Consider the following 27,957-nt stretch of genomic DNA (forward strand, 5'->3'; position numbering starts at 1 on the left):
ACTTCCTGTTTTCCAGGTTTTTTTTCCAAAAGCGACGTCAGAGGGAAGCTGTGATCTGATTGGTTGATAGCAAATCTGCCCCAAATTAAAAAAAAACACAGCTAAACCCGTAAACTTAAATTAAACTAATTAATTAATTAGTGATGGCTGGTCAGGTGATGTGCTTGAGCTGCTTGATGTGGGAGCTGGCAGATCCCATTGCGAGCTGCAGCGACCACATCTGCAGTAAGTGTTGACTGCTCGAAGAGCTCCGGCTCAAAGTTGATGAGCTGGAGTCTGAGCTTCAAGCACTGAGGCACATCCGGGAGGGGGAGACTGACCTGGACACTGTGTTTCAGGAGGCAGTCACACCTGTCAGAGTAAGTAGTTTAAATCCTGCCAGTGGCCAGGGACAGTAGGGTGTGACTGCAAGTCAGGCAGGTAAAGGGAACCAGCAGTCAGGAACTCAGGAGCCTCAGCCCTTGACCCTGTCCAACAGGTATGAGCACTTGCTCCCTGTGTTGATGGCGAACGGGGCTGCAGGAAGGATGAGTCAGCTGACCAAGGCACCATGGTTCAGCAGGCCATTCAAGGGGAGGGAGTCAATAGGCAAGTTGTAATTGTAGGGGATTCTATTATCAGGGGGATAGATAGTATCCTTTGTGAGCAGGATAAAGAGTCCCGCATGGTATGTTGCCTGCCCGGTGCTAGGGTGCGGGACATCCCTGACCGGCTTGAAAGGATACTGGAGAGGGAGGGGGAGGATTCAGTTGTTGTGGTCCATGTCGATACCAACAACATAGGCAAGTCTAGAAAAGAGGACCTGTTTAGAGATTATAAAGAGCTAGGATTCAAATTAAAAAACAGGTCCTCAAGGGTCATAATCTCCGGATTACTGCCCGAGCCACGTGCAAATTGGCACAGGGAGGCAAGAATAAGGGAAGTTAAGAGTGGTGTGGGAAAGAGGAGTTCCTTTTCATGGGACACTGGCATCAGTTTTGGGACAGGGGGGATCTATACCGTTGGGATGGTCTCCACCTGAACCGAGCTGGGACCAGTGTTCTGGCGAAAAGAGTAAATAGGGTGGTCAATAGGACTTTAAACTAGAGATTGGGGGGAAGGAAAAGTCAGGGAACCAAGAGGTGAAGTAATCAGTGGGAAGCATAGCTGCTTAGGAATACAAAAAAGCACTAAAAGACAGAACTCAGGAGAGGTTACGATAGTCCCCATCCCACAAAATATGACACAGTGCATGGAAAGGCTCAGTAAACCAAAGTCCACCACATTAAGAAAACAAAAAGGGACGGTCAATAGAGAATTAAAGGTGCTATATTTAAATGCGCGCAGTGTACGGAACAAGGTAGATGAGCTTGTGGCGCAGATTGTGACTGGCAGGTATGATGTGGTAGGCATCACAGAGACGTGGTTGCAGGGGGTTCAGGGCTGGCATTTAAACATCCAGGAATTCACAACCTATCGAAAAGACAGAGAGGTGGGCAGAGGGGGCGGGGTTGCCTTGTTAATTAGGAATGAAATTAAATCAATAGCACTAAACGACATAGGGTCAGATGATGTGGAGTCTGTGTGGGTAGAGTTAAGGAACCACAAAGGCAAAAAAACCATAAAGGGAGTTATGTACAGGCCGCCTAACAGTGGTCAGGACCAGGGGCACAAAATGCACCACGAAATAGAAAGTGCATGTCAGAAAGGCAAGGTCACAGTGATCATGGGGGACTTCAATATGCAGGTGGACTGGGTAAATAATGCTGCCAGTGGACCCAAGGAAAGGGAATTAATTGAATGTTTCCAGGAGGGCTTTTTGGAACAGCTTGTGATGGAGCCCACGAGGGGACAGGCCATTCTGGACTTAGTGTTATGTAATGAGCCAGACTTGATTAAAGTTCTTAAAGTAAGGGAACACTTAGGAGGCAATGATCACAATATGGTAGAATTCAATCTCCAATTTGAAAGAAAGAAGGTAGAATCAGATGTAAAGGTGTTACAGTTAAATAAAGGTAACTACAGGAGCATGAGGGAGGAACTGACGAAAATCAACTGGGAGCAGAGCCTAGTGGGAAAGACAGTAGAACAGCAATGGCAGGAGTTTCTGGGAGTAATTGAGGACACAGTACAGAGGTTCATCCCAAAGAAAAGAAAGGTTATCAGAGGGGGGGATTAGGCAGCCATGGCTGACAAAGGAAGTTAGGGAATGCATCAAAGCAAAAGAGAAAGCCTATAATGTGGCAAAGAGTCGTGGGAAGTCAGAAGATTAGGAAGGCTACAAAAACAAACAGAGGATAACAAAGAGAGAAATAAGGAAAGAGAGGATCAATTATGAAGGTAGGCTAGCCAGTAACATTAGGAATGATAGTAAAAGTTTCTTTAAATACATTAAAAACAAACGGGAGGCAAAAGTAGACATTGGGCTGCTCCAAAATGACGCTGGTAATCTAGTGATGGGAGACAAGGAAATAGCTGAGGAACTAAATAAGTACTTTGCGTCAGTCTTCACAGTAGAAGCCATGAGTAATATCCCAACAATTCAGGAGAGTCAGGGGGCAGAGTTGAATATGGTGGCCATCACAAAGGAGAACGTGCTAGAGAAACTAAGAGGTCGAAACAGTGATAAATCTCCGGGCCCAGATGGGCTACATCCTAGAGTTCTAAAGGAGATAGCTGAAGAAATAGTGGAGGCGTTAGTTATGATCTTTCAAAAGTCACTGGAGTCAGGGAAAGTCCCAGAGGATTGGAAAATCGCTGTTGTAACCCCCGTGTTCAAGAAGGGAACAAGGAAAAAGATGGAAAATGATAGGCCAATTAGCCTAACCTCGGTTGTTGGCAAGATTCTAGAATCCATTGTTAAGGATGAGATTTCTAAATTCTTGGAAGTGCAGCACGGATTTAGTAAGGGGAGGTCGTGCCTGACAAATCTGTTAGAGTTCTTTGAAGAGAGAACAAATAGGTTATACCAAGGAGAGCCAATAAGGTAGGGGAACTGGCAGCATGGGTTGGTACCTGGGACTTCGATGTTGTGGCCATTTCGGAGACATGGATAGAGCAGGGACAGGAATGGATGTTGCAAGTTCCAGGGTTTAGGTGTTTTAGTAAGCTCAGAGAAGGAGGCAAAAGAGGGGGAGGTGTGGCGCTGCTAGTCAAGAGCAGTATTACGGTGGCGGAGAGGATGCTAGATGGGGACTCATCTTCCGAGGTAGTATGGGCTGAGGTTAGAAACATGAAAGGAGAGGTCACACTGTTGGGAGTCTTCTATAGGCCTCCAAATAGTTCTAGGGATGTAGAGGAAAGGATGGCGAGGATGATCCTAGATAAGAGCGAAAGTAACAGGGTAGTTATTATGGGAGACTTTAACTTTCCAAATATTGACTGGAAAAGATATAGTTCGAGTACATTAGATGGGTCGTTTTTTCTACAGTGTGTGCAGAAGGGTTTCCTGACACAGTTTGTTGACAGGCCAACAAGAGGCGAGGCCACATTGGATTTGGTTTTGGGTAATGAACCAGGCCAGGTGTTGGATTTGGAGGTAGGTGAGCACTTTGGGGACAGTGACCACAATTCGGTGACGTTTACGTTAAGGATGGAAAGGGCAAGAGTTATAGCTGGGGGAAGGGAAATTATGATGCCATTAGACGTGACTTGGGGGGGATAAGGTGGAGAAGTAGGCTGCAAGTGTTGGACACACTGGATAAGTGGAGCTTGTTCAAGGATCAGCTACTGCGTGTTCTTGATAAGTATGTACCGGTCAGGCAGGGAGGAAGGTGCCGAGCGAGGGAACCGTGGTTTACCAAAGAAGTGGAATCTCTTGTTAAGAGGAAGAAGGAGGCCTATGTGAAGATGAGGTGTGAAGTTTCAGTTGGGGCGCTTGATAGTTACAAGGTAGCGAGGAAGGATCTAAAGAGAGAGCTAAGACGAGCAAGGAGGGGACATGAGAAGTATTTGGCAGGAAGGATCAAGGAAAACCCAAAAGCTTTCTATAGGTATGTCAGGAATAAGCGAATGACTAGGGAAAGAGTAGGACCAGTCAAGGACAGGGATGGGAAGTTGTGTGTAGAGTCTGAAGAGATAGGCGAGATACTAAATGAATATTTTTCGTCAGTATTCAACCAGGAAAAAGATAATGTTGTGGAGGAGAATGCTGAGCTCCAGGTAAATAGATTAGATGGCATTGAGGTACGTAGGGAAGAGGTGTTGGCAATTCTGGACAGGCTGAAAATAGATAAGTCCCCGGGACCTGATGGGATTTATCCTAGGATTCTCTGGGAGGTCAGGGAAGAGATTGCTGGACCATTGGCTTTGATATTTATGTCATCATTGGCTACAGGAATAGTGCGAGAGGACTGGAGGATAGCAAATGTGGTCCCTTTGTTCAAAAAAGGGGAGCAGAGACAACCACGGCAACTATAGACCGGTGAGCCTCACGTCTGTAGTGGGTAAAGTCTTGGAGGGGATTATAAGAGACAAGATTTATAATCATCTAGATAGGAATAATATGATCAGGGATAGTCAGCATGGCTTTGTGAAGGGTAGGTCATGCCTCACAAACCTTATCGAGTTCTTTGAGAAGGTGACTGAACAGGTAGACGAGGGTAGAGCAGTTGATGTGGTGTATATGGATTTCAGCAAAGCGTTTGATAAGGTTCCCCACGGTAGGCTATTGCAGAAAATACGGAGGCTGGGGATTGAGGGTGATTTAGAGATGTGGATCAGAAATTGGCTAGCTGAAAGAAGACAGAGGGTGGTGGTTGATGGGAAATGTTCAGAATGGAGTTCAGTCACAAGTGGAGTACCACAAGGATCTGTTCTGGGGCCGTTGCTGTTTGTCAGTTTTATCAATGACCTAGAGGAAGGCGCAGAAGGGTGGGTGAGTAAATTTGCAGACGATACTAAAGTCGGTGGTGTTGTCGATAGTGTGGAAGGAAGTAGCAGGTTACAGAGGGATATAGATAAGCTGCAGAGCTGGGCTGAGAGGTGGCAAATGGAGTTTAATGTAGAGAAGTGTGAGGTGATTCACTTTGGAAGGAATAACAGGAATGTGGAATATTTGGCTAATGGAAAAGTTCTTGAAAGTGTGGATGAGCAGAGGGATCTAGGTGTCCATGTACATAGATCCCTGAAAGTTGCCACCCAGGTTGATAGGGTGGTGAAGAAGGCCTATGGAGTGTTGGCCTTTATTGGTAGAGGGATTGAGTTCCAGAGTCAGGAGGTCATGTTGCAGCTGTACAGAACTTTGGTACGGCCGCATTTGGAGTATTGCGTACAGTTCTGGTCACCGCATTATAGGAAGGACGTGGAGGCTTTGGAGCGGGTGCAGAGGAGATTTACCAGGATGTTGCCTGGTATGGAGGATAAATCTTATGAGGAAAGGCTGATGGACTGGAGGTTGTTTTCGTTGGAGAGAAGAAGGTTAAGAGGAGACTTAATAGAGGCATACAAAATGATTAGGGGGTTGGATAGGGTGGACAGTGAGAGCCTTCTCCCGCGGATGGAAATGGCTGGCACGAGGGGACATAGCTTTAAACTGAGGGGTAATAGATATAGGACAGAGGTCAGAGGTAGGTTCTTTACGCAAAGAGTAGTGAGGCCGTGGAATGCCCTACCTGCTACAGTAGTGAACTCGCCAACATTGAGGGCATTTAAAAGTTTATTGGATAAACATATGGATGATAATGGTATAGTGTAGGTTAGATGGCTTTTGTTTCGGTGCAACATCGTGGGCCGAAGGGCCTGTACTGCACTGTATTGTTCTATGTTCTATGTTCTATCTATCTTGACTTCCAAAAGGCCTTTGATAAGGTGCCTCGCGGGAGACTGCTGAGTAAAATAAGGGCCCATGGTATTCGAGGCAAGGTACTAACATGGATTGATGATTGGCTGTCAGGCAGAGAGTTGGGATAAAAGGTTCTTTTTCGGAATGGCAACCGGTGACGAGTGGTGTCCCACAGGGTTCAGTGTTGGGGCCACAGCTGTTCTCTTTATATATTAACGATCTAGATGACGGGACTGGGGGCATTCTGGCTAAGTTTGCCGATGATACAAAGATAGGTGGAGGGGCAGGTAGTATGGAGGAGGTGGGGAGGCTGCAGAAAGATTTAGACAGTTTAGGAGAGTGGTCCAAGAAATGGCTGATGAAATTCAACGTGGGCAAGTGCGAGGTCTTGCATTTTGGAAAAAAGAATAGAGGCATGGACTATTTTCTAAACGGTGACAAAATTCATAATGCTGAAGTGCAAAGGGACTTGGGAGTCCTAGTCCACGATTCTCTAAAGGTAAACTTGCAAGTTGAGTCCGTGATTAAGAAAGCAAATGCAATGTTGTCATTCATTTCAAGAGGCTTGGAATATAAAAGCAGGGATGTACTTCTGAAGCTTTAGAAAGCATTAGTTAGGCCCCATTTAGAATACTGTGAGCAATTTTGGGCCCCACACCTCAGGAAGGACATACTGGCACTGGAGCAGGTCCAGCGGAGATTCACACGGATGATCCCAGGAATGGTAGGCCTAACATACGATGAACGTCTGAGGATCCTGGGATTATATTTATTGGAGTTTAGGAGGTTGAGGGGAGATCTAATAGAAGCTTACAAGATAATGAATGGCTTAGATAGGGTGGACATAGGGAAGTTGTTTCCATTAGCAGGGGAGACTAGGACCCGGGGTCACATCCTTAGAATAAAAGGGAATCACTTTAGAACAGAGATGAGGAGACATTGCTTCAGCCAGAGAGTGGTGGGTCTGTGGAATTCATTGCCACAGAGGGCGGTGGAGGCCGGGACGTTGAGTGTCTTTAAGACAGAAGTTGATAAATTCTTGATTTCTCGAGGAATTAAGGGCTATGGAGAGAGAGCGGGTAAATGGAGTTGAAATCAGCTATGATTGAATGGTGGAGTGGACTCGATGGGCCGAATGGCCTTACTTCCGCTCCTATGTTTATGGTCTTATGGTCTAAACCCCCAACATTGACAGCACCTTTCCTATTCCTAGCTATGTGGAGGGGCTGAATAGACTCGGACTGTTTTCATTAGAACGAAGGAGGTTGAGGGGTGACGTCTACAAGATTATATGAGGGGCATGGATAGAGTGGCTGGGCAGGCACTCTTTCCCAGGGTGGAGGGGTCAGTCACCAGGGGGCATAGGTTTAAGGTCCGTGGGGCAATGTTTCGAGGAGATGTGCGAGGCAGGTTTTTCACACAGAGGGTGGTGAGTGCCTGAAACGCGTGGCAAGGGGAGGTTGTGGAAGCAGATACGTTAACGCCATTCAAAAGGCATCTTGACAAATATATGGATTGGATGGGTATAGAGGGATACAGACAATGAAGTGCTGAGGGTTTTGACCAAGGTTGGTATCATGACTTAGAGGGCCAAAGAACCTGTTCCTGTGCTGTATTGTTCTTTGTAAGAAGATTTACAACACCAGATTAAACACTAGCTTTCGGAGCACTGCTCCTTCCTCAGGTGAATCAGGTATTGTTCTTTGCTCTTTGCATGCCTGTTCTGGTAGGTCCTCGAATGTCACCCGGTACTAGTACACACGAGGCCTCATGCTATGCCTCCTTTGCACCTCTTCCACCTCCTCGGCCTGGTGGGTGGCTGGCTGTCCACCCTGGGTGGCTGCCTCCTGTCCCTCTGCAGCACGCTCCGCTGAGCAGCTGCCTCCTCTTCTTCGAGCAGTGCCAACTAGTACAGCACAGGCATTCCCCCCCGATGATGAGGAGGAAGGCCACCATTGGTGATTGAATTCCAATATCCATTGTCTGCAGGGTGTGAAAGGCCGTCATGGAGCATTTTGCGTACCCCCTTGCCCAACTAGGTCCAACGGGCTATATGTTGGCACTGCAGACTCTGCACCACATGTCCCGTCCCCGCCCAACATCCCTGCACCCCGGCTCCATATGTGCCCGGCACCATGGGAGCCTCTGGCCAAGGGGCCTGTCCCTCAGGCTTGTGGGACCACCGCCTGGCACTGCCCTTGCGGCCCCGTCTGGCGCCTCCGTAGGGGCTAAGTGGACGTTGCCCTTGGGTGGGCTGCCTGATGCCCCGCCGGCGGGTGACGGCAGGATTGCGGGGGGCACCCATTGTGGCCGGGATTCCCCTTGCAACAGGCGCTGCAAGCCGGGTGGATCCCGGGAGCGGGGTCTCCCAGTTTTCAGCGACCACACTGCGCTGCGGTGAGCTGCTTTTCCGTCGCAACGTGACCATAGTTTTTGCCTTCCCATATCAACTGGGACAATAATATATTCTATCTCTAACCATTGCTATGAAAAGATGGACAAGCGTCAGAAGGTCGGGAGCTTGAAGAATCACAACATTGTGAAAGCAAAAAGGAAGCCGTTCAGCCCACAATGCCTGCATAGATTCCTCATAGGAACAATTTGTAGAGTGCAACTCCCCTGCCTTCACCCTCCAGGCCTGAACATTCTTCTTTTTCATAAATCTTTTCAAATCCTCTGAAATGCCTTGATTGAACCTGCCTCCACCACAATCTCAGGCAATGCATTCCAGATCTTAAACACTCACTGCTTGAAAAAGATTTTCTTCATGTCACCATTGCTTTTTTGCTGATTATTTTAAGCTTACATTTTACACAGAAACAGATTGTCAGCACAAATGGTCTCAGCTGTGTTTATGCTCCACACAAGTTCACCAATATGCAGACTTCTAGTGGCAGCCATGAGCTGTTTGGCTGCAAACAAGGTGGCTCCTACTTGGAAGCTTTAGTTTTGGCCTTTTCTATCCAGTTAATGGTCGTTTTGTCAGGAAAAAGTACAAAATAATTAGAGGGAGTTGGTTTCTCCTCCAAAGTGGAATGTCGGTGGGTTACAACACCCGGCTGAAGTTGAGTAAAGCCTTGGTCAAGAGGTGGAAGATCCGGGTGGTACACTAGCTGAGAGCATGGTGGAGTTGGGAGTGTCGTCATCACCTGTGGAACAGTTGATGGAATTCATCAAGGGGGAGTTTTGGCACTATCAGCAAAAGATGCAAGAGGACTGGTCCAAAGCGACTGAGGGAGAAGCAGCCCCTCTTCATGGGACTTTGGAAAGGGTGGAGAAACGTTTGGAGTCGCAAGACGTGACGATCCAGGAGTTGAAAAGGGCGGGATCCGATCCCAGCGACCGGACCGTGTCATTGGAAGCAGAGGTGGCGATGCTGGGAGAGAACTGTAAGTTGTTGAAGGTGAAGGTAGACGGTCAGAATAGGTCCAGAACTTAATATTTGTGGGACTGCCGGAGATGTTGGAAGGAACGAGTGCCACGGACTACGTGTCAGGGATGTTCATGAAGCTGGAGGAGGAGGTGGTCTTCAAGAAGCCTCGGATGTGACTGGGGAACACCGGTTGCTGAGACAAAGGCCGAGAGCTGGGGAGCCGTCACGGGCAGAGATCGTCCGGATGCATAAGTTTCAAGAAAAGGAGAGGATTCTGAGGAGGGCAAAGTCAATAAGAGACTGTAGTTGGGAGGCTCAGCAGAGTCGAATTTTTCAGGACATTGGGGATGACCTAGCCAAGTGACGGATGGGTTTTAACAGGGCAAAGTGGAGCAAGGTACGGTTCGGGATGATGCACCCGGCTAAACTCTGGGTGACTTTCTTTTTTTAATATAAATTTAGAGTACCCAATTAATTTTTTCCAATTAAGGGGCAATTTTATCATGGCCAATCCACCCACCCAGCACATCTTTTGGGTTGTGGGGGCGAAACCCACGCAAACACAGGGAGACTATGCAAACTCCACATGGACAGTGAACCAGGGCTGGGATCGAACCTGGGAACTCAGCGCCGTGAGGCAGCAGTGCTAACCACTGAGCCACTGTGCTGCCCAGAAACCACTGGGTGACTTTCAAGGTCAAAGAACAATATTTCACAATGTCGGAGGAGACAAATGACTTTGTCAAGGAGCCTGGTTTGGGGAGAGCTAATGGTGGGAATCTTTGTCTGCCCAATGTTTGTGTTCTGTTTTTGCACATGTTGTTTTTTCTTTAGTTATAGTCGATGGGGGGACGGTTTCTTTCTGCTGCTGGAGAGGGGAAGGGAGAAAGTTCTGGTGGATATGGGAGGGGGTGCATCTGGGTAGGGGCTTTCCAAAGGGGGAAGGCAGAGTGGGGGAGGGGTAGTTTGGGCATTGTGGTTCTTTGTGCAGATGTCCCAGTTGGGAGTTGCCATGCTAGCACCGGTGCTGGTAAACAAGAGCAGTGTGGGGGAGGGGGCTGTAGCAGGTAGCCAGAGAGGGTGGGGGGAACGGTTAAGTAGGAGAGTGGAGGTAGAAGTGGGGTTAATTGATGGGGTGGTGTGAAGGGAGAGGAATGAGGGATTTGGGGGGTGGGGGGAGCTGGGAGGGGAATGTGCTGAGTGCAGGCGAGAATGGGTGGACCCGGACAAGTTTTGAGTCAGATTGCGATGCTGGACCTTAATGTCAAGTAACATTCGGTGAGGATAGTGACGTAGAATGTGCAGAGGCTGAATGGCCCGATTAAATGGTCCCAGGTGTTCACACACTTGAAAAGCTTAAAGGCGGATGTCGTTTTCCAGCAACAGACACATCTGCGGGTGAAGGACCAGATGAGGTTAAGAAAGGAATGAGTGGGGCAGACTTTCCACTTGGGGTTCGATTCAAAGTCTTTTTTTTAAACATAGAGTATCCATTTTTTTTTCCAATTAAAGGGCCATTTAGCATGGATAATCCACCTACCCTGCACATCTTTGGGTTGTGGCGCTGAGACCCACACAGACACGGGGAGAATTTGCAAACTCCACACGGACAATGACCCGGGGCCAGGATCAAACCCGGGTCCTTAGCACTGTAGGCAGCAGTGTTAACCACTGCATTGGCGGGGACGGCAGTTGTTCCCATGAACAACTATGCGCCCAACCCAGACAATGCTGAATTTGTGAAGATGTTACCATGGTGGGAAAAGCAATATACCCAGGGATTGTGGAGATGGAATATGAAGCAATTGTGATTTTGGACCACGTGCCAAATTATGTGGATGTGAGGTTTGAAACAGGCCGAGCCCAGAGACCTTCGTGGAAGTTTGATTTAACGTTCCTGGTGGACAAGACGTTCTGCAAAATTGTGGCCTCAGTGATAGAGGATGACGTGGATCTCAACCAAAATGGGGAGGTCTCACCCTCCGCGTTCTGGGAAGCGTTGAAGGCAGTGGTCTGGGATGAGGTCATATCCGAGAAGGCCCAAGGGGCAAGAATGAGAAGGCGGAGATCAGAGGGTGGTGGATGCCATCGTGGAAGTGGACTGGCAGTGGCTCCAACTAAAGTGGTATGAGCAGAGAGGAAGATGCCACAAGAGGAGTTTGTGCTCGGGGGATTCTGGATCTCGATCTTTGAGACAGTGTCAGAGATCGTTGGGGGTGAGGATGCCACGCCCATTGGTGGCAATCTTCTGAGTTTCTGGAGGGGAGGGGGCGACGTTGTGGCCTTCACTATTCCTATCGCCCGGTGGCAAATAGAACATAGAACATAGAAAATACAGCACAGAACAGGCCCTTCGGCCCACGATGTTGTGCCGAACCTTTGTCCTAGATTAATCATAGATTATCATTGAATCTACAGTGCAGAAGGAGGCCATTCGGCCCCCTGAGTCTGCACCAGCTCTTGGAAAGAGCACCCTACCCAAACTCAACACCTCCACCCAACACCAAGGGCAATTTGGACATTAAGGGCAATTTATCATTGGCCAATTCACCTAACCCGCACATCTTTGGACTGTGGGAGGAAACCGGAGCACCCGGAGGAAACCCACGCAGACACGGGGAGGACGTGCAGACTCCGCACAGACAATGACCCAAGCCGAAATCGAACCTGGGACCATGGATCTGTGAAGCAATTGTGCTATCCACAATGCTACCGTGCTGCCCTTAAGAACAAATAAATCTACACTATATCATTTTCCCGTAATCCATGTACCTATCCAACAGCTGCTTGAAGGTCACTAATGTTTCCGACTCAACTACTTCCACAGGCAGTGCATTCCATGCCCCCACTACTCTCTGGGTAAAGAACCTACCTCTGATATCCCTCCTATATCTTCCACCTTTCACCTTAAATTTATGTCCCCTTGTAATGGTGTGTTCCACCTGGGGGAAAAGTCTCTGACTGTCTACTCTATTCCCCTGATCATCTTATAAACCTCTATCAAGTCGCCCCTCATCCTTCTCCGCTCTAATGAGAAAAGGCCTAGCACTCTCAACCTTTCCTCGTAAGACCTACTCTCCATTCCAGGTAACATCCTGGTAAATCTTCTTTGCACCTTTTCCAGAGTTTCCACAACCTTCCTAAAATGAGGCGACCAGAACTGTACACAGTACTCCAAATGTGGCCTTACCAAAATTTTGTACAGCTGCATCATCACCTCACGGCTCTTAAATTCAATCCCTCTGTTAATGAACGCGAGCACACCATAGGCCTTCTTCACAGCTCTATCCACTTGAGTGGCAACTTTCAAAGATGTATGAACATAGACCCCAAGGTCTCTCTGCTCCTCCACAATGCCAAGAACTCTACCGTTAACCCTGTATTCCGCATTCATATTTGTCCTTCCAAAATGGACAACCTCACACTTTTCAGGGTTAAACTCCATCTGCCACTTCTCAGCCCAGCTCTGCATCCTATCTATGTCTCTTTGCAGCCGACAACAGCCCTCCTTACTATCCACAACTCCACCAATCTTCGTATCGTCTGCAAATTTACTGACCCACCCTTCAACTCCCTCATCCAAGTCATTAATGAAAATCACAAACAGCAGAGGACCCAGAACTGATCCCTGCGGTACACCACTGGTAACTGGGATCCAGGCTGAATATTTGCCATCCACCGCCACTCTCTGACTTCTATCGGTTAGCCAGTTTGTTATCCAACTGGCCAAATTTCCCACTATCCCATGCCTCCTTACTTTGTGCAGAAGCCTACCATGGGGAACTTAATCAAATGCCTTACTAAAATCCATGTACACTACATCCACTGCTTTACCTTCATCCACATGCTTGGTCACCTCCTCAAAGAATTCAATAAGATTTGTAAGGCAAGACCTACCCCTCACAAATCCGTGCTGACTATCCCTAATCAAGCAGTGTCTTTCCAGATGCTCAGAAATCCTATCCTTCAGTACCCTTTCCATTACTTTGCCTACCACCGAAGTAAGACTAACTGGCCTGTAATTCCCAGGGTTATCCCTAGTTCCTTTTTTGAACAGGGGCACGACATTCGCCACTCTCCAATCCCCTGGTACCACCCCTGTTGACAGTGAGGACGAAAAGATCATTGCCATCGGCTCTGCAATTTCATCTCTTGCTTCCCATAGAATCCTTGGATATATCCCGTCAGGCCCGGGGGACTTGTCTATCCTCAAGTTTTTCAAAATGCCCAACACATCTTCCTTCCTAACAAGTATTTCCTCGAGCTTACCAATCTGTTTCACACTGTTCTCTCCAACAATATCGCCCCTCTCATTTGTAAATACAGAAGAAAAGTACTCATTCAAGACCTCGCCTATCTCTTCAGACTCAATACACAATCTCCCGCTACTGTCCTTGATCGGACCTACCCTCGCTCTAGTCATTCTCATATTGCTCACATATGTGTAAAAGGCCTTGGGGTTTTCCTTGATCCTACCCGCCAAAGATTGTTCATGCCCTCTCTTAGCTCTCCTAATCCCTTTCTTCAGTTCCCTCCTGGCTATCTTGTATCCCTCCAATGCCCTGTCTGAACCTTGTTTCCTCAGCCTTACATAAGTCACCTTTTTCCTCTTAACAAGACATTCAACCTCTCTTGTCAACCATGGTTCCCTCACTCGACCATCTCTTCCCTGCCTGACAGGGACATACATATCAAGGACACGTAGCACCTGTTCCTTGAACAAGTTCCACATTTCACTTGTGTCCTTCCCTGCCAGCCTATGTTCCCAACTTATGCACTTCAATTCTTGTCTGACAACATCGTATTTACCCTTCCCCCAATTGTAAACCTTGCCCTGTTGCACGTACCTATCCCTCTCCATTACTAAAGTGAAAGTCACAGAATTGTGGTCACTATCTCCAAAATGCTCCCCCACTAACAAATCTATCACTTGCCCTGGTTCATTACCCAGTACTAAATCCAATATTGCCCCTCCTCTGGTTGGACAATCTACATACTGTGTTAGAAAAGCTTCCTGGACACACTGCACAAACACCACCCCATCCAAACTATTTGATCTAAAGAGTTTCCACTCAATATTTGGGAAGTTAAAGTCGCCCATGACTACTACCCTATGACTTCTGCACCTTTCCAAAATCTGTTTCCCAATCTGTTCCTCCACATCTCTGCTACTATTGGGGGGCCTATAGAAAACTCCTAACAAGGTGACTGCTCCTTTCCTATTTCTGACTTCAACCCATACTACCTCAATAGGGTGATACTCCTCGAACTGCCTTTCTGCAGCTGTTATACTATCTCTAATTAATACTACCACCCCCCCACCTCTTTTACCACCCTCCCTAATCTTATTGAAACATCTATAACCAGGGACCTCCAACAACCATTTCTGCCCCTCTTCTATCCAAGTTTCCGTGATGGCCACCACATCGTAGTCCCAAGTACCGATCCATGCCTTAAGTTCACCCACCTTATTCCTGATGCTTCTTGCGTTGAAGTATACACACTTCAACCCATCTCCTGGGCCACAGACAGTATTGGGGGATATGCTGAAGTTCCTACATTTGGAAAAAAATTAAGTTTGCCCTTAGAGGGCCAGAAGAAGGATTTTATGTAAGATGTCTCTATTCAAGGATTTGTTTGTCGCTAGGGGGTGGGGGGGATTTTTGGGGCGTGTTGTGTAAGTTAAGGGGAGAAAAAGGTAAACATGACAAACTGTTTGCAATTTGGTTGTATTTTTGGATGACTACATGATTTAATTGTGTTTGAAATAAAATATATTTATTTTTTGAAGTTCACCAGTAAGCAGCAATACATCCTGAAGAGAAGTTGAAAGGAACACTTGTGTTTTTTAGCTGGGATATTGATTAGTTATGGTGCATGACAAAGCATATACAGTTTAATTTTAACTCAGAATAAACAAATGATACAAAGTACTTAATGCTCTAGACAAAAATAAACATTATCTGATGATTGAGAGAGGTAACCTCTGCCAAATGATAACTCACCCCTCTGGTTGCTGCAAGGCATTCTTCATAGCTTTCAGTTGTTGAAAGTGGCAAGACATGTCAGTTGCCAAGACCATCTCAATTACCAGGGCCCGGAATTCCCTTTGTAGAACGTGAAAAATAATCATGAGCATCTTCTTACAAATTCGACATCACCAGCTAATTATTCTGACATTTCAAACTCCTCTGCATGCAGCATTGACTCCCAAAGGTCAATTTCCCTTTTTGTAAAGGTTAACATTGTCTTCATTTCAAATACCACCCATTATCTGAACTAGTGAAACAGAAGATTGACCTCAGTACATAAATGAAACATTGTTAAAGTATGAGCCATTAGCAATTCCTTTCTCAATTACACAGAAAGGCTATCAATTATTTTAGTTTGAAAAGATTTCACAAAAAATCACCTAATTGCTTAAGTATATCTGGTAGTAAGTTTAAAATAATTCTATCATTAGATGTCAAAATTTTGGCTGTGGCATGGTGGCATAGTGGTTAGCACTGCTGCCTCAAGGCATTGTGGACCCGGGTTTGATCCCGACCCTGGGTCACTGTCCGTGTGGAGTTTGCACATTCTCCCCGTGTCTGCGTAGGTCTCAACCCAAAACTCAAAGATGTGCAGGGTAGGTGGATTTGTAATGCTAAATTGCTCCTTAATTGGAAAAAAAGAATTGGGTACTCTAAATTTATTTTTTAAAAAGATGTCACGTTTTCGATCTTCCTCAATTCTGCATAACTCTAAGTCAGTTTACAAAATAGTCGTAGATCAATAGCTTTGAAAGAATCTTGTCTACTCAATTTAAAACTAGATCACCCATTCTGAGTAGCATCTCCACCACTGAATCAACCACTCCCTCTGAATTAATAGCATATTGCTCTACCCCCACGTGAAGAATCACAGAAATGCACAATCATTGCAGTGCAGAAGGAAGCCATTTGGCCCATCATTCTTACACCAGCTCTCTGAATGAGCAATTAACTTAGTGGAGGAATGGCACTTTCTCCCTATATTACACATTCTTCCATTTCAGATAACAGTCTAATTCCCTTTAGAATGTTCCAATTGAATCTGCCTCCACCACATTCTCAGGCAGCGCAATTCACCGTGTGGAATGTTTTTTCTCCTGTTACGTTTGCTTCTTTTGCTAATTACTTCAAATCTGCGCAGACTCCACAAGATTTTGAATACCTCGATCAGATCTCCTCTCAACACTATTTTCGCTGAAGAAAACTGCCCAAACTTCTCCAGTCTATCTTATGATTCCTCATCCCAGCATCAGTTTCATGAATCTGTTCTACACTCTCAGAATCACAGAATTGTTATGATGCAGAAGGAGGCTATTTGGCCCATCGTGTCAACACCAAGGGTTGGTTTCTCCGTCCCGCCGTGCCAGATTCCTGTGGCGGGATTCTCCGACCCCCCGCCGGGTCGGAGACTCGCCGGGGGATGGCGTGAATCCCGCCCCCGTCGTGTCCCGAAGTTTCCGCCACCAGAGATTCGGCGGGGGCGGGAATCGTGCCGCGCTGGTCGGCGGGCTCACCCCCGCTGATTCTCAGGCCCGCGATGAGCCGAAGTCCCGCTGCTGGAATGCCTGTCCCGTCAGCGTGGATTAAGCCACCTTTTGAACGGCGAGACAAGGCGGTGTGGGCGGGCTCCGGGGTCCTGGGGGGGGGGGGGCGCGTTTGGCGATCTGGCCCCGGGGGGTGCCCCCACGGTGGCCTGGCCCGTGATCGGGGCCCACCGATCCGTGGGCAGGCCTGCGCCGTGGGGGCACTCTTTTTCTTCCGCCTTCGCCATGGTCTTCACTATGGCGGAGGAAACCCCCTCCCCCGGACATGCGCGGGGATGACATCAGCAGCCACTGACGCTCCCGCGCATGCGCGGACCTGCCTCGCCCGGCGAAGACCTTTCGACCCCGGCTGGCGTGGCGCCAAAGGCCTTTCCCGCCAGCCGGTGGAGTGGAAACCGCTCCGGCGCGGGTCTAGCCCCTAAAGGTGAGGGCTTGGCCCCTAAAGGTGCAGAGACTTCCGCACCTTTGGGGCGGCCCGAAGCCGGAGTGGATCCCGCCACTCCATCATGCCGGGAGCCCCTGCCCCGCCGGGTAGGGGAGAATCCCGCCCCTGGTTCAGCACGCCGATGGGATGCTCCGTTTCGCCGGCTGGTCAATGGGGTTTCCCATTGTGGGGCAGCCCCACGCCGTCGGGAAACGGAGAATCCCGACGGCGGAGAATCCAGCCCCAGCTCTCCAATCGAGCACCATGCCTTGGTACGATATCCAAGGGACTTGTGGTCGCAGCCATGGAGTAAGTGGTCGCACTCAGGGCAGCGGCCTGAGTGGCTCGAAGGCATTTGTTTGAGCTCTTTACCCGAAAAAGGGGGAAATTTCGACAATAAAATGTAACTGAGGATGTGGAAAAGTCCTCCCGATGGGTTGTATGTCTGCTAGTTATCAGACCTGGCAGCAGAATGTTAAGGACCTGGCGAAGGAACTGGAGGAGACCTGTGGCGCAGTGGCAATTGGGAAGATGGCGCAGGGGGAAGGGTTGTCACAAGCGGAAAACCCCAGATGGAGCAGTTGATAGCATTTATTGGAGAAGAATTCCGCCAGCAGCGAAAGGAGAAGCAGGAAGATCAAACAAAGGTCATTGAGGGAGCGGTAGCACCCCTGAAAGGATCGACGGAGAGAGTTGAGAAGTGCCTGGAGGCACAGGGGTTGCAGATCCGGGAGATGGAGAAGGTGATGCCTGACCACAATGATCGGGTGATGGCGGAGGTGGGGCTCTTGGGAGACCTTTGCAAGTCACAAAGTGCAAAGGTAGAGGAGCAGGAGAACAGATGTAGAAAGCAGAATCTGCATATAATTTGCTTGCCAGAGGGTGTGGAAGGTATAAGTGCCAGGAGATACATCTCAAAGATGCTGGCGGGGCTGGTAGTGGATGGGGTGCTGGACAAGGCTGCAAAGGTGGATATGGTGCACAGGTCCCGAAGGCAGAAGCGGAGAGTGGGGGAGCCGCCACGGGCGGTGAATGTGAGGCTCCATAAGTTTGTGGAGAAGGAGAAGATCCTGCGGTGCACCAGGGAGAAGCGGAACTGCGAAAGGGAGGGAAACAGGGTCTGAATCTTCCAGGACATTGGAGTGGAGCTAGCGAAAAGGGGCACTGCGTTCAATAAGGCCAAAGCGGTTTTATACCGAAGGCAGATCCGGTTTGGAGTGCTGTACCCAACAAAAACCTGGATGACTTTTGAAGGCTGAGAGTACTGTCTGAAACGCCAGAGGAGGCCAGTGACAAGAGATCTTAAACTGGGGGAGAACTCAATGCTGATGGGAGACAGAGGAGCCGGAACAACAGAGATCAGAGGAGGCGGGTACAATAGGGGCCGGACGGTTGGGAGCTTTTTCTTGGGTGGGGCGATTTTGCCGCTGTGATTGTTTATAGAACATAGAACAATACATATAACAATACTTGTTGAGGGCAAGGAGCAAAAAGATTTGTAAGAGGGCAACTGCTTCCCTCCCCGCCCCCCTTCCCTTTTTGTGGTGCTTTTCTTTTTAGAGAGGGTTGATGTACTGCTAATTACCACGAGACGCGAATCGTGGAACAATCGAGGCTTTATTGAACAAGATGTTGTGCCTCCTGTAGCTGGAACCAGAATGGGTGCCGCTCAGGAGAGCACACACATTTATACGCCGCCTGCTGGGCGGAGCCAGCAGGCAGGGATTTACCATCGTACCTATAATATACGTGCAGTGCCGTAATACATATAATATACCACTAGTGGTGGTCACCACATTCACCGCCTGTAAAAAAGAGTCCGGCGGGGTGGTGGAAACATTACAAATTAAGTCACCCTCCTCCGCGATCGCCTCAGTCCTGGTGGTGATGTGGGCACCGACCTGGTCACCTGCGACTCCGGGAGCGTGTTGTCCTCGTCTTCGTCACCCCTGAGTGGATCCAGTGGGAGGACGGATCCTGCTGGGGTGGGGGCTGCGGTGAGGTTCGCTGGAGGGAGGGTGAGTGGCGCAGGGGTGAATCAGACAACCGGGGGGGGGGGGGGGCGGTGTCAGGTCGGGGGTCGTGGGTGGGATCGAGCGGGTGCCAGGCCCCGGAGGGAGACTGTGTCTTGGCGACTGTCGGGATGTGCCGCGTCGGCGTTATGCGGGTTCGCGTGTAGGAGGTGGACTTTTTCGACCAAGGGGTCCGATTTATGGCTCCACAGATGCTTCCGGAAGAGGACGGGTCCAGGAACTGTCAGCTATGTTGGGAGCGAGACCCCGGAGGTGGATTTCCTGGGGAAGGCAAACACACGTTCGTGAGGGGTCTCATTAGTCGCGGTGCAGAAGAGCGATCGGATAGAGTGGAGCGCTTCGGGGAGGACCTCCTGCCAGCGGGAGACAGGGAGATTTTTAGACCGCAGGGCCAGCAGGCGGCCTTCCAGACCATACCATTCTCCCTCTCCACCTGCCCGTTTCCCCGGGGGTTGTAGCTGGTCGTCCTGCTCGAGGCGATGCCCTTGCTGAGCAGGAACTGACGCAGCTCATCGCTCATGAAAGAGGATCCCCGATCGCTGTGGATATAGGTGGGGAAACCAAACAGAGTGAAGATGCTATGCAGGGCTTTGATTACCGTAGCAGAAGTCATTTCGGGGCATGGGATGGCGAAAGGGAACCGGGTGTACTCGTCAATCAAGTTCAGGAAGACCGCGTTGCGGTCGGTGGAGGCGGGGGGCCCTTTGAAGTCCACGCTGAGGCGTTCAAAGAGGCGGGAGGCCTTCACCAGGTGCACTCTATCTAGCCGGTGGAAGTGCAGCTTGCACTCTGCGCAGGCTTGCCAGTCTCTGGTGACGGTCCTGACCTCCTCAATGGAGTAGGGCAGGTGGCAGGCCTTGACAATATGGAAGAACTGGGTGACCCCTGGGTGGCAGAGGTCATAGTGGAGAGCTCGGAGTCGGTCCACTTGTGCGCTGGTAGATGTACCGCGGGTACATGATCTCATAATTATAGGTGGAGAGTTCAATCCTCCACCTCAAGATCTTGTTATTTTTGATCTTGTCCCGCTGTGTATGATTAAACATAAAGGTAACCGACCGTTGGTCAGTGAGGAGAGTGAATCTCCTGCCGGCCAGATAATGCCTCCAATGTCGCACAGCTTCCACAATGGCTTGGGTCTCCTTTTCAACAGAGGAGTGACGAATTTCGGAGGCATGGAGGGTAGGGGAGAAGAAAGCCACGGGTCTGCCCACCTGGTTGAGGGTGGCGGCCAGAACTAAGTCCGATGCATCGCTCTCCACCTGAAAAGGGAGGGACTCGTCGACCGCGTGCATCGTGGCCTTGGCGATGTCCGCTTTGATGCGGTTGAAGGCCTGGCGGGCCTCAGCCCTCAGGGGGAAAAACTGTGGACTGAATGAGTGGGCGGGCCTTGTCCGCATAATTAGGGACCCACTGGGCGTAATAGGAGAAAAACCCCAAGCATCGTTTCAGGGCCTTGGGGCAGTGGGGGAGAGGGGGTCAGGTCCTAGGACTCCATTTTCCACTACGTAGCCAGGGATGGCTAAGCGGTTGGTGCAGAACACGCATTTCTCCTTAAGGTTAAGGAGTTTGGTGGTATAGAGGAATTTTTGGACGTTTGCGTCGTGGTTCTGCTGATCGTGGCCGCAGATGGTGACGTTATCTATGTACGGGAAGGTGGCCCACAGTCCGTACCGGTCAACCATTCGCTCCATCTCTCGCTGGAAGACGGAGACCCCCATTAGTGATGCCGAAGGGAACCCTAAGGAAGTGATAGAGGCAGCCATCTGCTTCGAACGCAGTGTATTGGCAGTCCTCCGGGCGGATGGGGAGCTGGTGGTAGGCGGACTTCAAGTCTACTGTGGAAAAGACTCGATACTGCGCAATCTGATTGACCATGTCAGATATGCGTGGGAGGGGGTACGCATCGAGCTGCGTGTACCGTTTGATGGTCTGACTGTAGTCAATGACCATCCTGTGCTTCTCCCCAGTCTTCACTACCACTACTTGAGCTCTCCAGGGGCTGTTGCTGGCCTCAATGAACTCCTCCCGGAGAAGCCGTTGGACCTCCGACCTCATGAAGGTCCTGTCCTGGGCACTGTACCGTCTGCTTCTAGTGGCGACGGGTTTGCAGTCCGGGGTGAGGTTCGCAAAGAGGGAACGTGGATCGACCTTAAGGTTCGTGAGGCCGCAGACGGTGAGCTGGGGTAGGGGTCTGCCGGATTTTAAAGTCAGGCTTTGGAGATGGCACTGCAAATCCAGTCCGAGTAACAGCGCAGCGCAGAGGTGGGGGAGGACGTAGAGCCGGAAGTTGCTGAACTCTACGTCTTGGACGGTGAGGGTCGCGATACAGTACCCCCGGATTTCAACGGAATGGGATTCGGAGGCCAGGGAGATTTTCTGGGTGACGGGGTGTACCGGGAGGGAGCAGCGCCTTACCGTAGTGGGGTAGATGAAGCTCTCTGTGCTCCCGGAGTCAAAGAGGCAGGTTGTATTGTGCCCATTGATCTTCACCGTCGTCGTAGCGGTCGCGAGGTCGCGGGGCCGAGAGTGGTCCAGTGTGATAGAGGCGAGCTGCGGAAGGTTGATGGGAGGTCCCGGGCTGATCAGCGGTGGCGGAGGTAGCAATGGTGACGAACGGTCAGACGAGCAGAGGTCCTGAGGCGCGGTCCAAAATGGCGCCGAAGATGGCGGTGCCCACGTGGCGCACATGGCGGGCGGCATCAAAGATGGTGGCGCCCACGGGCCGCATGTGGCTTGCGGTGGGGAAGATGGCAGCACCCACGGGCCGCACGTGGCTTGCGGTGGGGAAGATGGCGGCGCCCACGGGCCGCACGTGGCTTGCGGAGGGGAAGATGGCAGCGTCCCTGGGTCGCACGTGGGGGGTGTAGAAATGCCGGGCCTGGAAACAGCGGCAACCGACAGAAATGAAGTGTCCTTTCTTCCCACACCCGTTGCAAGTCGCGCTCCGCGCTGGGCAGTGCTGCCTGGGGTGTTTGTTTTGTCCGCAAAAATAACACTTGGGCCCCCCAGATATGGCTGGCTGCCACGCGGCGCAGACGTGCGGTGAGCTGGAATCGGCAGCTGGTGGGGCCCACGATGCCCCCGAGGGTGCCGCACGGTCGGGGGCATAGGTCTGAACGTTATGGGAGGCCACTTCTAACGAATTAGCGAGCTGCCTAGTGCCCGCAAGATCGACGTACCCCCTTCCAATAGCCGACGGCGGCCGTACGCAGACTTCATGCCCGTGACGTAAGCGTCTCTACTTAAAAGTTCGGTGTGCTGGACTGCCGAAACTGCCTGGCAGTCACAGTTCCTACCTAGGATCTGCAGGGCACGCAAGAAATCATCCAGGGTCTCCCCGGGGAGTTGCTGTCTCGTGGCCAGGAGGTACCTGGCGTACACTTGATTCACCGGTCGAATGTAATGTCCCTTGTGTTCACCACAAGGGTGACCTGTGGTTTTGGATCTGTCTTCATTTGTGTGAGGGCGGGTGGGGTCCACGGGAGCCGTTTGCACAAACCAAGGAAGGAAGAGTGGTGGAGGGTGGATGGGTAGGTAGGAGGAGCCTTCGGGCAGGAGCTGCCACGCTGACCGGTAATGCTGGTGAACGGAAGTGAGGTGGGGGAGATAGCCTCGGCGGTTGGCCAATTGAGGGTGGCGAAGGGGAGGAAGGGTTGTGTGGGGAGGGGTGGGGGGAGGGGGGTGCCACGTGGCAGTGTTGGAGAATGAGTGGGGTCACAGGCAGAGATGGGGGCCATGTTGGATGGGCCATTTTCAGGGCGAAATTAAAGGAGGCATAACTGGAAGGGGAGAATTGTGGACAGTAGGGGGGAGTGGAAGCGCACCCTCTGGCAAGGTTCGTAACATAAAATGTACGAGGATTGAACGGGCCGCAGAAGAGGTCTCGGGTTTTCACACACTTGAGGAGCTTGAAAGCAGGGGTGGTCTTTCTATGGAGGCGTAACTTCGGGTGATGGATCAGGTTAAGTTGAGAAAGGGATGGGTGGGACAGGTATTCCACTTGTGGTTTGATGCAAAGTCGTGGAGGGTGGCCATCTTGCTGAGCAAAAGGATAGGGTTTGTAGGGACCAAAGACGTGCAGGACCCGGGTGGGGGATATGTGATAGTGAGCTGCCGGTGGTGCGAGTGGACGTTTATGTGCTGAATTGGAATGACATGTGGTTTGTGAAGGGGTTGCTGGGAATGTTTCCAGACCTGGATATGCATCAGTTGATTATGTGGGGTTATTTTAATTGCATGCTAGAACTGAGGGTGGATAGGTCGAGCCCTAAGTCAATGGGATGGCTGAGGATGGCGATGAAGCTGGGAGGGTTCATGGAAAGGATGGGAATGGTAGACCCGTGGAGGTTTAGGAACCCGGGGGAGTGGGAGCACTCCTTCGTCTCTACAAATTATACTCCAGTATTGACTTTTTCGTAGTGAGCCGAGCGATGTTGGTGGGGGTGGTGGGGTTGGTGGCGGCGGAGTATGCGGAAATCGTGATCTCAGATCATGGGCCGCACTGGCTGGAGGTTAGACTTTGTTCGAGGCAGAAGCAGAGGCCGGCCTGGAGGTTAGATTCGGGGCTTTTGATGGACAAGGGGTTCTGTGAGAAGGTGCGGTCAGTGATCAGAGACTATGTGGAGTTGAATCAGAATGGGGAGGTATCGTCACATTTTGGGAGGCATTGACGGTGGTGGCTGGGTGTAGGTTATCTCATTCAAGGCGCACAGAGATAGGAGGAGGAGGGAGGAGTATGGACGATTGTTGGATGAAATAATAATAATCTTTATTGTCACAAGTAGGCTTACATTAACACTACATTGAAGTTACTGTGAAAATCCCCTAGTCGCCACACTCTGGCACTGTTCGGGTACGCTGATGGAGAATTTGAAATACCAAATTCACCTAACAAGCACGTTCATGACAGAGTTGGCACCATATTTACTGGGATGTTTAGTGAAGTGCTGGAGAAGGGGGAGCTACCGGCAACACTGACTCAGGTGGCAATCAAGCTAATTACGAAGAAGGGGAAGGACCCGATGGAGTGTGGGCCATACAGGCCCATATCACTGTTGATTGGATTGGATTTGTTTACTGTCGCGAGTACCGAGGTACAGTGAAAGGTATTTTTCTGCGAGCAGCTCAACAGATCATTAAGTACATGAAAATAAAAGAAAATAAAAAGAAAATACATAATAGGGCAACACAAGGTATACAATGTAACTACATAAACACCGGCATCAGGTGAAGCATGCAGAGGTGTAGTGTTAATGACGTCAGTCCATAAGAGGGTCGTTTAGGAGTCTGGTAACGGTGGAGAAGCTGTTTTTGAGTCTGTTCGTGCGTGTTCTCAGACTTTTGTATCTCCTGCCCAATGGAAGAAGTTGGAAGAGTGAGTAAGCCAGGTGGGAGGGGTCTTTGATTATGCTGCCCGTTTTCCCCAGGCAGCGGGAGGTGTAAATGGAGTCAATGGATGGGAGGCAGGTTCGTGTGATGGACTGGGTTGTATTCACGACTCTGAAGTTTCTTGTAGTCTTGGGCCAAGCAGTTGCCTTACCAGGCTGTGATGCAGCCAGGTAGGATGCTTTCTATGGTACATATGTAAAAGTTGAACATTGAGTGAAAGCGTTGGCTAAGTTAGTGGCGGGAAGATAGAAGGATGCGTTCCGTAGATGGTTGCAGAGGACCAAACGGGTTTCGTAAAGTGCAAGCAGCTTTCCAGTAACATCAGGCAGTTATTAAATGTGATTATGACCCATCGAAGAGCGGGTCCAGGAGGTTGTGGTTTCTACTGACATGGAGAAGGCTTTTAACTAGGTGGAGTGGCGGTACCTATTTGAGATGTTGGGAAGGTTTGGGCTTGGGCCGGAGTTTGTAGCGTGGGTGTGTCTATTGTACGTGGTCCTGGTGGTGAGTGTACGGACAAACAGGATGAGTTTACGGAGTTTTGGGTTGCACAGTGGAACGAGGCAGGGGTGTCCACTGTTGCCGCTGCTTTTCACGCTGGCAATAGTGCCCTTCGCGATGGCCCTTAGGGAGACAGGAAAGTGGCAGAAGATCGTGTCGCTACACGCAGGTGACCTGCTGTTGTTCATGTCGGACCCTTTGGAGAATATGGGGAGAATTATGGACATGCGAGAGAGGTTTGGCGCCTTCAAGTGCTATAAGCTGAATATTGGAAAGAGTGAGGTGTTTCCGGTGAATGCGATAGGTTGAGGAGCCAATCTTGGGTATTGCCTTTAGGGTAGCCAGGGGCAGGTTTAGGTATTTGGGGGTTCAGGTGATGGGGGAGTGGTCAACGGAGCACAAGTGGAACCTGACAACGTTGGTGGAAGATGTTAGGCGGGGCTTTAGGAGATGGGATACGTTACAGCTGACATTGGCGGGGAGGGTCCAGGTGGTAAAAATGAATGTTCTGCCAAGGTTACTGTTTCTATTCCAGACCCTTCCGATCTTCATTCCGAAGGCCTTTTCCAGGAAACAGATGCAGAGATTTTGGAGTTTATATATGGCGGGATGGATGAAGAGGGCCCTGTTACCGAGGCAGAGGTAGAAAGGGGGGTTAACGCGACCAAATCTGTTGAAGCATTTGCAGCTCCCAGATGTGGAAGGGGTGGGTAGGATTGAGGATATATATGGGTGGCTGGGGGAGCGCAGGTGGTAAGGATTAAAGAGAAGTGGAAGGAGGAGCTACGCGGGGTGTGGGGGGGTAGAGATAGTATGGGGAGTGTGGTGTGTAGCAATGTGCAGGGTGAATTCAACCTCACGTGAGATGATGAGTTTGATTCAATCTAAGGTGGTGCATAGGGTGCATATGACTCGGGCGAGGATGAGTGCGTTCTTCCCGGGGTTGCAGTGGGTGAGAAGTGTGGGCGAGGACCAGCAAATCACAAGCATCTGTTCTGGGGCTGTGAGGTGTTGGAGAAATACTAGGAGGAGGTGTTTGCAATGTTATCAAAGATTGTGGGGTATTGGCCGGGCCGGACCAATGGTGGCGATTTTGGGGTCTCGGAAATGCCAGAGCTTATGGAGGGGAGGAAGGCCGTCATTGTGGCCTTTGCTTCTCTCGTTGCCCGCCGAACGATTCGGTTGAAATGGCAGTCGACAATGCCATCGGGAGTGGCAGCCTGGCTGGGGGACCTGCATGACTTTCTCCGGCTGGAAAAGATCAAGTTTGAATTGACTGGATCATTGAGGGCATTGAAACACGGTGGGGACTGTTCATGACCATGTTTGAGGAATTGTTCGTCGAGGAGAGGAGGAAGGGGAGGAGGGGAGGGGGTGAAAAGGAGGAAAAAACTTGCACAAAGTGTGAACTGTGACGTGGAAGAATGTTTTCTGATTTATTTATGATTTTGTACCTTTGAATATGTTTGGAATAAAATACATTTAAAAAACATGACTTCGTACCATTTCTCTGCCTTTTCCGCTCCAACTGGTATACTCTGGCAGCTTGGCAAACCCACTCCATTCCTTCCGCACAAAGGCCCTCACTTACATATGGTTTCTATTCAAATAATCATCACAGCCCTCTTGAATGCCTCGATTGAATCTGCCTCCACCACACTATCCTCATAACTGAAGTTTGTCATCCCTGGTTCATCCTGGTGAACCTCTTCTGCAACCCTGTGGCTGACCCTCCTGAACCCTTGGAGGAACAGGACCTCCTGCCGAGCCTCCACCACATTCTGTTGTCATCCCAGGTTGACATCACCAAATCGTGAGGCTGGTCTCCGTGAAGGCATGGCTGCGAGCGGAGTGGGGTTGGCTGTGCAGGAGCGGTTTAAGTGCTGCTGTCACTTGTTAGCAGGGGTCAGGCGAATTAGCCGGCGAACCATGATTTGCGTCGTGAATCCCATGGGGCCTCACTAAGTGGACCAATTAACATTTTATAGCGGAGACAGCCTCGCCGGACCAAGCGTCAGGGAGCTCGCGGGATTTCCCGCTCGCTATGACAATTACAAACATTTTTGTAAAATCACGCCCTAAATCTGCAGGTATCCATTTGAGTGCCTCCAGACATGTTTGAACCATGGTAATAACCAATTAGCCTCATGATCAGACTTTTAAAGAGGCATGTCTAAGTAGCACAGCACCTACTTTGCACTTGGTTTCATCCCGTCTCCCAAAGTAAACTCTATTTAAAAAGCTGAGGATATCTTTTTAACACCCTCATCAACATGTCCTACTACCTTCAAAGGTTAGTGTACGTTTGCCCTCAGACCTCTGTTCCCATACCCATTGTTAAATTGTGCCATTTCCTTTCCAAAATACATCACTTGAAATTTCTTCGCATTAAATTTTATCTGCCATGTGTCTGCTCATTTCATCAGTCTGTCTGTACCCTCCATACTACTTGGTACATTTCCAATCTTTTCATTATCTGTAAATATTGAAATTACGTCTCCATTATGAGTCAGATATATTGAAAAAAATGGTCTTAATACCTGAGCAGTGCTACTATATACTTCTCTCCAGCCGGAAAAACAATCATTCGCTTCTACACTTTAAAACATAGAAACTAGAAGCAGGAGGTGGCCATTCCGCATTTTGAGCTTGTTCCCGCTTTCAATATGATCATGGCCATATTCATGCTTTCTCCCCATACCCCTTGATGCCTTTAACATCGAAAAAAAAATCTATTGGTGAGATTTTTCAGCTGTTCACTCTATAGAACCATGGAATCACTACAGTACAGAAGGAGGCCATTCGAGCCTGCACCAACCCTCTGAAAGAGCAACCTACCTAGGCGAAATTCCACATTTTTTTCCTACTTATTACAGAACATTACCCTGACCCTAACTC

The 27,957-nt window shown here is 49.7% G+C and overlaps 1 protein-coding gene across 3 annotated transcripts in view; it reads right to left on the reverse strand.

Annotated features, from left to right (window-relative positions):
* The window catches only part of pde1ca (phosphodiesterase 1C, calmodulin-dependent a), a 1,198,716-nt gene that overhangs the window by 500,131 nt on the left and 670,628 nt on the right, over positions 1-27,957 (reverse strand). For all 3 annotated transcript variants that reach the window (XM_072467371.1, XM_072467370.1, XM_072467372.1), the window contains exon 10: positions 15,140-15,241. In XM_072467371.1, coding sequence (XP_072323472.1) covers positions 15,140-15,241 — 102 coding nt within the window. The remainder of the gene's footprint in view (positions 1-15,139; positions 15,242-27,957) is intronic.

Source organism: Scyliorhinus torazame, chromosome 11 (genome assembly GCF_047496885.1).
Source record: "Scyliorhinus torazame isolate Kashiwa2021f chromosome 11, sScyTor2.1, whole genome shotgun sequence".
Taxonomy (NCBI): Eukaryota; Metazoa; Chordata; class Chondrichthyes; order Carcharhiniformes; family Scyliorhinidae; genus Scyliorhinus; species Scyliorhinus torazame.